The sequence below is a fragment of the Chanodichthys erythropterus genome, chromosome 16 (assembly GCF_024489055.1).
Source record: "Chanodichthys erythropterus isolate Z2021 chromosome 16, ASM2448905v1, whole genome shotgun sequence".
Taxonomy (NCBI): domain Eukaryota; kingdom Metazoa; phylum Chordata; class Actinopteri; order Cypriniformes; family Xenocyprididae; genus Chanodichthys; species Chanodichthys erythropterus.
In genome coordinates this window covers 4,202,499-4,214,507 of record NC_090236.1, presented here as the reverse complement: position 1 = coordinate 4,214,507, position 12,009 = coordinate 4,202,499, and the positions used below count along the sequence as shown (strand labels likewise).

Below are 12,009 nucleotides of genomic sequence, written 5' to 3'. Positions count from 1 at the left end.
AGACCGCGCTGCTCTGACAGGATGAATGAAGCTGCAATGTGTCCAATCAGGAGCTGAAAACAAGATGCATCTTCATTAAATCTGTAGTATGGAAAAACACTGGGAAGAAATTGTGAATAAACGGTAATGAATAGTGATTTTCAGAATGTAGGTCACTCTTTCTTTCTGTCACTCTCTATCTTTCTCTTTTCTTTCACTGCATTGTCCTCTAAACTATACAATTTTTAGCTTCTTTATCCTTTTTGACCCTCACATGACAGATCACACACCCCACAGTATCTCCTTTTTCTGTGTGAGATCTCCGGAGAAAATGACAGTAGCTGAATTCTGAATTAATCTTTTTCAAGTTTCAAACTCAAGTTATAAATAAATGAACAGTTAGGGACAGTGCAAACAGAATGCGTTTTTTCATTCTGCGCCGCTTTACCATTGTTTTTCCAACACGTGTTAGATGGATGTCTTTAACCATTGCGCTCACATCTAAAATCATGGCGCTCAAGTTAAAAGTTCAACTTTTAAAAAATGGGACTTTGGACCTTGCACTTTTCCCATTCCACTTATCTGAGTCTCATGCTTTTAACAACAAAAAACATAAAAAGTTTGAAGGGTCTAAAAGGACTATACCAACTATAAATAAAAGTCTGACCTTGTGCATTTTATCATGTAAATAGTCACATGATCACAGCTTGTTAAAAGGATAGTTCACCCAAACATGAAATGTATGAGTTTATTTCTTTTGTTGAACACTAAAGAAGATACTTTGGGCCTGTTTACACCTGTGTTTTCACAGATCAAATAGCTATCTGATTTATCAAAATGATTCCATTTACACTTGGCCACATAAATGTGTCTCAGCAAAACGGAAATAAATCCGATCTTCAATTCCCGCACTATATGCAAATTTAACAGCGTTCACATCACTGAAAGCAATTAGCTGCATTTTATTGATCATCAGCTAATTTTAACATCAAAGACCGCAATAGGGGAGAGTGCAGCAACAGCACTGGTAAGATCATTTAGTCTCATTACGTTTAATGAAGATGACTGTGTTTTGAGCATCAGCGTCTTACTTTCTGTTTTATTTGCGGCAGTATGCACGTCGGCTTGCTGAAGAGATACTTAGCTGCAGCAGCGATATTTGATGCAGTAGTGCTGTCATATCTGGCCATAACATGTTATTTAGCCTATAACATACATGTTGGTAACCAAACAGTTGATGGGCCCCATTGACTTTCATAGTATTTTGTCCCCATACTATGGAAGTCAGTGGGGCCTATCAGCTGTTTGGTTACCCATATTCCTCGAAATATCTTCTTCTGTGTTCAAAAGAAGAAATAAATTCATACAGGTTTGGAACAACTTGAGGGTGAGTAAATGATAATTTTCATTTTTGGGTGAACTATCCCTTTAATTCCAGTTTGCCGCTCGAAAATTATGTCTATCAAAATACAAACACAAAAAAGCATGTGACCAGTGGAAAAACTAAGAGCTGATTTTTTTTTTTTTTTTTTTTTTAAATATGTAACTGATTAATTCCATTTTAAAAATGAAGAGTAAAAAAAGGCATTTATTACTGGTTTATGGTTTCTTTTTTCCCTCCAAAAAATGTCTGCTGCTGGTAAAAAATATTAAAATCATGTTACTTTATTGTTTGCAATTTTCTTTTGGGTCTTATTGAGCAACTGAGCAAATTTTGATTCTTTCTCTTTGTTATTTCCCACCGGTTACAACTGTGACCAAAAATAAACCACATATACTTTCACTAACATCTTAAAAACTTTTTAGAAAAGGCATGGAGATTCATTTCATTGGTCTATCCAAGGAGTAATATACACATGCTCACTTTGTGGGTAATAATTTAAGATCACTGTTGTATTGTTAACTAAAAATAGCTTCCAGTAATTAAAGCAAGCTGAAATAAAAAAAAGAATGTAAATATTAGATGGAAAAACAAACTTAAACAAATGTTACACTTATTTCATTTAGTTGCCAAGGCAACATGTATAAGTCATAGTACTAAAATTACTAAAATAAAAATAAATTAAACTATATAGACATTAAAAAGCTAATAAAAAGGACAAAAAATCTAAAAGTAAAAGGGAAAATATAAAAATAGCATATACAATATATAAATAATGCTGCTTAGGATCAAATGGGTTAATTATTGATTGCTTAATTATTATTGTTTAGTGCTAGAACTTAATTCTGTACTATAAAACTCAATACTGTTCTGTTTTCTAGATATTAACAGGCTGCTGGCAGTCTTTATCTACATTAATTGTTCATTAAAGATCTCAAAATGTTTCTGTTCTATCTGAACTACCCAGTTCATCAAGCCACTGATCCAGTGAAGCAGAAACGAGTCTCTGCTAAACGTGAACCCGTTCAGGTACAGTTGGCTTTGCTTCTCCTGAATTTGCTCTCCAAACGGTATTTGCTCCCCTGCACACCACTTTGTCTCAGAGATGAGCCTGTCAGACTCTCCTGCAGTGTGTGTGCGCTCTGCCCCACGGTCAGAATAAGCCCTTTTTCATTTACGAGCTATAAACCTCAAACGCAAGCAAAAACATCTACTATGCCGAAACAGACAACCTCTCTGCCCCTCTCATAAATACTTAAAAAAAAAAAAAAAAAATGAAAGTCAAGAACGTTTGGATATTGCTTTTGGGTGCCAGTGAGAAATATTCAGTTTTTTAATCTAGTTGTTTATGTGTGAGACAGAAAGCACAAGAAGAAGAAAAATGAATGTGAGGAAAAAAAAGAAAGTGTGTGTGTGTCGGTGTGTGTAATTAGCACATCTGTTGCTAGGTTCCAGGTGAGAGTGGCACCTTCAAACATCTGGAGAAAGGGCTGCTCCATCTGCTCCAGTCCAACGCCTTTTTCTTTCTTTCTCTCTATCTTTTTCTTTTCATTCTTATCCTGGTGTAATATGAAATATTATCTTACATATTTTTAAATATTAAAATAATGCACCTGTCGTTTCAGTAGCAATAGGAATTGTATGGAATTTAATGATTCCAATTCTGCCAATCAGTGATTCAGGCTAAACTGGTCGTGCTGCATGATTGCCTTTTGTTTTGTGAAAATTGCACAATGTACACTACAATCAAAAGTTTGAGGTTAGAAAGATTTTTAAAGAAATTCATTTTTTTTTTCAGCAAGGATGCATTAAAGGGTTATTTCACCCAAAAATTAAAATACTGTCATTAATTACTCACCCTCGTGTTGTTCCAAACCCGTGAGACCTTCGTTCATCTTTGGAACACAAATTAAAATATTTTTGATAAAATCCGATGGCTCAGTGAGGTCTCCATTGCCAGCAAGACAATTTCCACTTTCAATGCCCAGAAAGCTACTAAAGACATATTTAAAACAGTTCATGTGACTACAGTGGTTCAACCTTAATATTATGAAGTGACGAGAATACTTTTTGTGCGCCAAAAACAAAACAAAATAAGGACTTTATTCAACAATATCTAGTGATGGGAGATTTCAAAACACTGCTTCATGAAGCTTCGAAGCTTTACGAATCTTTTGTTTTGAATCAGTTGTTTGAATCGTGTATTAAACTGCCAAAGTCACGTGATTTCAGTAAAGGAGGCTTCATTACATCATAGTGTTTCGAAATTTCAATTGTTTACCACTAGGGGGCGCACAAAAAGTATTCTTGTCGCTTCATAACATTAAGGTTGAACCACTGTAGTCACATGAACTTTTTGTCCGCCAAAAAACAAAATCAGTGGTTCGGAGCGCATATCAAACTGCCAAAGTCACGCCCCACAGTGGTGAACCATTTAAATTTTTGGCGCAGAAAAAGCGTTGTATTCTTGTCGCTTCATAACATTAAGGTTTAACCACTGTAGTCACATGAACTGTTTTAAATATGTCTTTAGTAGCTTTCTGGTCATCTGGAAGTGTTGAAGGGTTAGTTCAATGGTTCAATATTAATATTATAAAGCGACGAGAATATTTTTGGTGCGCCAAAAAAACAAAATAACGACTTATTTAGTGATGGCTGATTTCAAAACACTGCTTCAGGAAGCTTTGGAGCATAATGAATCAGCGTATCATGAATCATGATTCGAATCGCGTGTCAAACTGCTGAAATCATGTGACTTTGGCGCTCCGAACAGCTGATTCAACATGCTGATTCATTATGCTCCGAAGCTTACTGAAGCAGTGTTTTGAAATCGGCCATCACTATATAAGTTATTTTGTTTTTTTTGGCGCACCAAAAATATTCTCGTAGCTTTATAATATTAATATTGAACCACTGTACTCACATGAACCGATTTAAATAGGTTTTTAGTACTTTTATGGATCTTGAGAGAGGAAGTGTCATTATTCCCTATGAAGGCCTCACTGAGCCATCGGATTTTAACTAAAATATTTTATCTTGTGTTCTGAAGATGAACAAAGGTCTTGCAGGTGTGGAATGACGTGAGGGTGAGTAATAAATGACAGAATTTTCATTTTTGGGTGAACTAACTCTTTAAATTGATCAAAAGTAACAGTAAGTACATTTATAATATTACAAAAGATTTCAAATAAACGCTGGTCTTTTAACTTTTGGTTTATCAAAGAATCCTGTCCTGTGTCCAAAATCGCATACTGTATAGTAGGTACTACATTTGTTCTTTGAAACTTACTTTGCAACCATTAAAAAAGTATATTCTATATATTATGAATGTGGGTAGTATCAATGAAATTCGGACGTACTACATCCACCATATTGTCATTGTCATGTGACCTACCTACGACACTTCACTGCCATTCACTAATCCTCTCCCGTGGCCTCATGGGATAGTAAAGCGTCCATTGAATGTGTACTTCAGAATCTCGCCTGAAGTAGTAGGTCATCTGGGTACTTTTCAATGCCGTTTATGAATACTATGAAATCAGACATACTACTCTGCTCGCATACTGTTTTTCGCCTACTATATAGTGGAAGTAGGCATATTCAGTCGCAGCCATGGTTTCCACAAATTATTAAAGGGTTAGTAGTTCACCCAAAAATGAAAATAGTCATTTATTACTCACCCTAATGTCATTCAACACCCATAAGACCTTCGGTCATCTTCAGAACACAAATTAAGATATTTTTGATGAAGTCCGATGGCTCAGTGAGGCCTGCATTGAGAGCAAAGCCATTCAAACGCAAAAACATATTTAAATCAGTTCATGTGAGTTCAGTGGTTCTATCTTAATATTATAAAGCGACAAGAATACTTTTCGTGCACCAAAAAAACCCCAAAATAATGTATTTTCAACAATAGCTATATGGGCCGATTTCAAAACACTGCTTCATGAAGCTTCTGAGCTTTACGAATCTTTTGCTTTAAATCAGTGATTCGGATCTCAAACGCCTAAACTGATGAAATCACATGACTTTCAGTTTTCTTTTTTAATAAATCTGCAAAAATGTCAACAATTCTGTGTTTTTCTGTCAATATGGGGTGCTGTATGTACATTATTGAGGAAAAAAAATGAACTTAAATGATTTTAGCAAATGGCTGCAATATAACAAAGAGTGAACAATTTAAGGGGGTCTGAATACTTTCCGTACCCACTGTATAAATCTTTGTATTTTCTTGCTGTTGAGAAATGTCTTAAAACATAAGTTTAGCACAGGAAACACCATCAGACTAGTCTAATATGTTGTTTCATCTTCATCAAGTCATTAATGCATCCAAATGTGATGAGAATAATTTTGCTGCAGTATTTCTTCTGTATAAGAACAGATTTCTCATTTCTTGTTTTAATGTAACGATTTTTAGAAGTAAGGAGGAGTATGTGTGGCATATCAGGAAGTAAACTGAGTGAAAGCTTGACAGACTTTCTATTTTGACTGACCTCTGACCCCGATGACCTTTTCTCCATCAATGACAGAATGACTAATTATGCAAAGCAAATGAAAATTCTAGAAAAAAAAGGCAGAAGGAGCAAACAAGATCAGCAACATTTCATGATCAGGACAGCTGGCATCAAAATAACTCCAGGACACACGAAAACAACTTTTTTTGGGGGGGGGAAAGCAGATGATTAATGGATGATGTAGAACTCTCTCTCTCACACACACACACACACACACACACACACACACACACACACGTAACACAGAGTGTACGTCAAACAGAAGAGCATCCCCTTCCTTTATTTTACAAGAGTTTTGTACAGTCCAAACAGCTGCTGTGTTTCTAAACATCACCAATTTCTGAACAGCGTATAAACAACACAAGATATCAGACACAGGCAGAAACAAAAACCGAAAAACCCTGTACAGAGTCCTGTAAACAAACTAACACAAAAAATACAGAAAATCAGACACGAGTCCACTGGAAACTCCATATCTCTGCCCGCTCATGACCTCTGACCTTTAGAACACCATATGAAGATGGTTGCTAGCCTAGGATGCACACATAAATAAAAGAACCTGTGTCAAAGGCTCCACGAATTTAGCGCTTCTTCATTAAAATCGTTACAATCTGACATTTAAAAAGGTGCAAAACAAAAGGGGTGAATGTACAAAACAGGATGAGCAGGGCAAGATCAGGAACAAATTTCCATACTGGATACGGAGGAACAAAGACGAAAAAAAAAAAAAAAAATGTAATTGTCTTGATTGTTTAGTCGTGTCGTACTGAGGCTCTTTTCATGTTATCATCTTGATATCCTTTCACACACACACACCAAACGCACCCAACCATCTGTGCCTGGGCAGTAGTGTGTGTTGCGCACCATGTGTCCCACTGTTATGTGTCAAACGAGCATCGGCTGGCTCATATGGCACTGCCCCCGCGCAAGTACACACACGCACACACACAGAGCGCTGACCTAGCCTCTTACACTCCAGTCTCAGAGTGTCTCAGCTCAACGGGAGCTCTTGATTCAAAGCCCAGAACTATCAGAGACTCAAAGTTCTAGTCTGAGAACTTCAAACGCATCACTCTCATGCAGATTCACCATCTCTGCAGCTGTTAGGGGCGGAGCTGATATGCTAAGAGGGCGGGGCTTAAGTGATGCTTGTGGCACAGGCTGTAAGAGTAGATCTTAAATGATCAATAAAGTCAATCAATCTATCTAAAATGTGCTCCAGAGGAGTGTGTGGCTGTTTTTGAAATGGAATACTAGTGTACTGCATATTGTGCAGTTATTTTAAATCCAAGTCCCAATTTGATAGTCTGAACAAATGATATATATATGTTATTAAAAGAAGTTTCATCTGCTCACCAAGGCTACATTTATTTAATTAAAAATACAGTAAAAACAGTAATATTGTGAAATATTATCACAATTTAAAATAACTTTTCTATTTGAATATATTTCACAAAGTAATTTATTCCTGTGATGGCAAAGCTGAATTTTCAGCATCATTACTCCAGTCTTCAGTGTCACATGATCCTTCAGAAATCATTCTAATATGCTGATCTGCTGCTCAAGAAACATTTAATGTGTACAATTGTACAAAATATTTGTGTACAATATTTTTTTTCAGGATTATTTGATGAACAGAAAGTTCAAAAGAACAGTGTTTATCTGAAATCTAATCTTTTGTAACATTATAAATGTCTTTACTGTCTTTACTTGATTGATTTAATGCATCCTTTTCTGAATAAAAGTATTCATTTCTTTAATTTCTTTTCAAAAAAATAAAATTAAAATTCTTACTGACCCCAAACTTTTGAACGGTAGTGTATAATGCTACAGAAGCTTTGTATTTCAGATAAATGCTGTTCTTTTGAACTTTCTATTCATCAAGGAATCTTGAAAAAAAAAAAATGTTTTCAACATTGAAAATAATCATAAATGTTTATTGAGCAGCAAATCAGCATATTAGAATGATTTCTGAAGGATCATGTGACACTGAAGTAATGGTTCTACTTCAGCTTTGCAATCACAGGAATAAATTATATTTTAAAATAGAATAGTAAAATAGTTATTTTAAATTGTAAAAATATTTCACAATATTACTGTTTTTGTTGAATTTTAGATCAAATAAATGCAGCCCTGGTGAGAAAAAGAGACTTAAAAAAAAAAAAGTGTGTGTGTTTGTAATGTGTATGTACTAGGGGTGTAACGATACACTCATGATTCGATATCACGATACGATATTATTGTGATACTCCAAGACATACGGTAAAAGGGTAACAAAAAATGCACTGTTGATTAAAATACTAAATTTGGTATTACATTGGGGGTGGAAATGAACAGGCTTGGACTTGGAATAAAAATATTCATGATTCTGAAGCTGAAAATACAGATTTTTTTTTTAGACAAATATGCTTGCACTCTGTCATTGAGTGCATAAGACATTTGGCATTACCAGGACCCACAAATATTTCCCCCATTGCATTATTATACATTATATTCAACATTATATGTGACCCTGGACCACAAAACCAGTCATAAGGGTCAATTTTTTGAAATTGAGATTTATACATCATCTGAAAGCTGAATAAATAAGCTTTCCATTGATGTAAGAATAGGACAATATAGCAAAAAAAAAAAAAAAAAAAAAATCAAAATATTGAGAAAATCACCTTTAAAGTTGTCCAAATGAAGTCCTTAGCAATGCATATCCGCTCACAAAAATACATTTTTGATATATTTATAGTAGGAAATGTACAAAATATCTTCACGGAAAATGATTTTACTTAAAGGATTAGTCCACTTTTAAATAAAATTTTCCTGATAATTTACTCACCCCCATGTCATCCAAGATGTTCATGTCTTTCTTTCGTCAGTCGAAAAGAAATTAAGGTTTTTAATGAAAACATTCCAGGATTATTCTCCTTATAATGGACTTCAAAAAGCAGAAGTATGTGCAAGGCGATATTTTGTGTTTATAAAGCACATACAGTTGTATTTTTTTCAATAATGACCAATCGTTTTGCTAGATAAGACCCTTATTCCTCGTCTGGTATCGTTTAAAGCCCTTTGAAGAAAGACATGAACATCTTGGATGACATGGGGGTGAGTAAATTATCAGGAAATTTTTATTTAAAAGTGGACTAATCCTTTAATATCCTTATGATTTTTGGCCTAATGATAATTTTGACCCATACAATGTATTGTTGGCTATTGCTACAAATATACCTGTGTGACTTATGACTGGTTTTGTGTTCCAGGGTTACATAGTACTTCAATGTAGTAAGGACATTAAAACTTGATTTTTTTCCTCACACAGTAATTTTCAGTTTGGGTGAACTATACACAATGCATATTGTCACTATCCACAATACATATTGTTGCATTTTTGTATTGCGATATATTGTGACAATATATTGTTACACCCCAAGTGTGTACACAAGCTATACATTTTTATTTCATTCCATGTGTATAATCACATTGCTAGGTTTTACACACAGACGTGCACACACACACAAAGGGCCTTGGCAACCCAGCACACATACAATCATACATACAGTGCATATTAAACATACTACAGGAATGGTAGTATGCTAGTATGCCATTTAAAACAGCCTCTGTGTGTGTGCATTTATACATGTTTCAGGGAGGAGGGAAGACAATCTTTTTGTCTGAACTTTCACACAGTGCTGTGGCCTGTCAATACAGGGGCAGCTGGTGTGTGTGATGAAAAATTCAGTGTGGGTCATCTGGGAGACAGGAACTCACACACACACACACCTGGCAGGCAGCAGTGGATCGTGGGTTCTGTGTCTGTGTGTGAAAGAGCTCTGAAAATTTAATGAGGAGCATCAATTAATGACCTGCTATCTGTGACCCCATTTCCTTTCTCTCTTCTTTTCCATTGAATTTTTGGGATTTTCTCTTTTCACTGGATTCCCAGGAGACTCACTGTATTTTGTACCTAGATTTGTCGAGTTCTTCAAACATGTGACTACATCCGGTGGTGTCGCTAGGATTTCTGGGCCCCCTGTACTCAGTCCCTTTTTTCCCCAAAACTAGCGACTCCCCTCACTATATCAAATACAAGTTTTACCTGATGTGTAAGAATGAATTGGATAAATCTTAAAAAAGCTCTACTTCACAAAACTTCATCAAAACCTGTGCAAACTGCGAGTTCTACATGGTTCTACAGAGGAACAGGCTGATTGTCAGAGCATGAAGGTCTTCACAGCGAACCAATAGACTTCTGCCTCTAGACGCACCCATGAGCCGATGTCGGACCGGGCAGGACCACTGTGACCTCATAAAGAAAAGGCACTCGGGGAGTCTGTGTACAAGAAGTGGCACACAAATAATTGTTTGTAAGTGAGCCTTTGCTTGTGATTGCCTCTTTGAAAACAGGAGAAAGGGTCTTCTTTATTTTCTCATGATAAAAACGGGCGTGTTTTCTCAGGTGTGTGTATACGGCTGAGTCGGACAACCTGGGAAGGAGACGGTGGGATGTCCTGTCTGTGGGGCCCTTTAGAATCCTGCGATTCGTAGTCCAGCCGCATTGATGGGGCTCTTCCTTTCATTTCCTGTTCCCTGCGTCTCTGCTCCTGTCGCAGGAGCTCCTGGGCCTCCAAAAGGACACGTGCATTGTAGCCTCCACCCACCGAAGAACTGCCGGCTCCTGGGGGAACAGAGAGGCCATTCCTGCAGCCATGACGCGGAACGGTGCGCGGGACTGAACGAGGTCCCTGGTAGCTGGAGTAACGCCCGCTGTCCTTAGCTGCCTGGAAACTGTCTCCGGTTGGACACGCCCTCTCCCACTCGCTCTCTGTCGCTGGGGTGGGCGTCTTACGAGGGTGGCTACACACGGGGAGAAAGGAGAAAGGTGAGAAGCTTTGTGTATATGTTCTTAAAGATGTTAATAGTTTGTTCATATTGAAACATATTTTAGATTGATATTTGATATTTTAGATTTAGTCCGAGAGCTTTCTGTCCCTCCATTGAAAATGTATGTACGGTAAACTGTCCATGTCCAGAAAGGTAATAAAAACATCATCAAAGCAGTCCATGTGACATCAGTGGGTCAGTTAGAGTTTGTTGAAGCATCGAAAATACATTTTGGTCCAAAAATAACAAAAACTACGACTTTACTCAGCATTGTATTCTCTTCCAGGTCTGTTGTCAATCCGGGTTCAGGACTCCGCAGTGACGCTGCTGATGTAAGACGCTGCTGACGTGTTATCTAGTGCGCCAGAGCTTCATTTACAGTCTGAGGGAGACGCACGCTGTATTCAAGCTATTCTACATTGTTAGTATTTTGGTATTGCTATATTTTTTTGTAAGTGTGCATGTCGCGGATGTCCTAATCGCCAAAAACAACCACGGCGGCGTAAAAGTGCATTAACAATGCAGACAGATGAAAGGATTCAATGGAATCAATTCAATGGAAAGGATTCCGGAAGAGAAGACAATGACAAATAAAGTCGTAGTTTTTGTTATTTTTGGACCAAAATGTATTTTCGATGCTTCAACAACTTCTAACTGACCCACTGATGTCACATGGACTACTCTGATGATGTTTTTATTACCTTTCTGGACATGGACAGTCTACCGTACATACATTTACTAAATCTAAAATATCTTAATTTGTGTTCCGAAGATGAACGGAGGTCTTACGGGTTTGGAACGACATGAGGGTGATTTTATTGGTGTACACTAGCACATACACTACCATTCAAAAGACAATGTTTTTGAAAAAAGTATTTTATGCTCACCTAGGTGGCATTTATTTGGTCAAAAATACCATAAAAACATTAATATTGTGAAATATCATTACAATTTAACACTATATTTTAAAATATATTAATATAGAAAATAATTTATTCATGTGATGGCAAAGCTACATTTTCAGCATCATTACTCCAGTCTTCAGTGTCACGTGATCCTTCAGAAATCATTCTAATATGCTGATTTGGTGCTCAAGAAACATTTCTGTGCTGCTTACATTTTTTTTTTTTTTTTTTTGTGGAAATCATGATTAATTTTTTTTAGGATTCTTTCATGAAAAGAACAGCATTTATTTGAAACAAATATTTTGTAACATTATAAATGCCTTCACTGTCACTTTTGATCAATTTAATACATCCT

The 12,009-nt window shown here is 36.4% G+C and overlaps 1 protein-coding gene across 8 annotated transcripts in view; it reads right to left on the bottom strand.

Moving 5' to 3' along the window:
- Nucleotides 1–6,037: 6,037 nt before the first annotated feature.
- The window catches only part of pard3ab (par-3 family cell polarity regulator alpha, b), a 124,319-nt gene continuing 118,347 nt past the window's right edge, over nt 6,038–12,009 (bottom strand). For 4 of the 8 annotated variants that reach the window (XM_067364206.1, XM_067364207.1, XM_067364209.1 and 1 more), the window contains 2 exons: nt 10,353–10,722; nt 6,039–10,198 (listed from right to left, as the gene is read on the bottom strand). In XM_067364206.1, the coding sequence (XP_067220307.1) occupies nt 10,124–10,198; nt 10,353–10,722 (445 nt within the window). In that variant the 3' untranslated portion in view covers nt 6,039–10,123. Of the gene's footprint in view, nt 10,723–12,009 lie in introns of all 8 variants that reach the window. The other 4 variants (XM_067364204.1, XM_067364208.1, XM_067364210.1 and 1 more) reach the window with 2 other exon arrangements.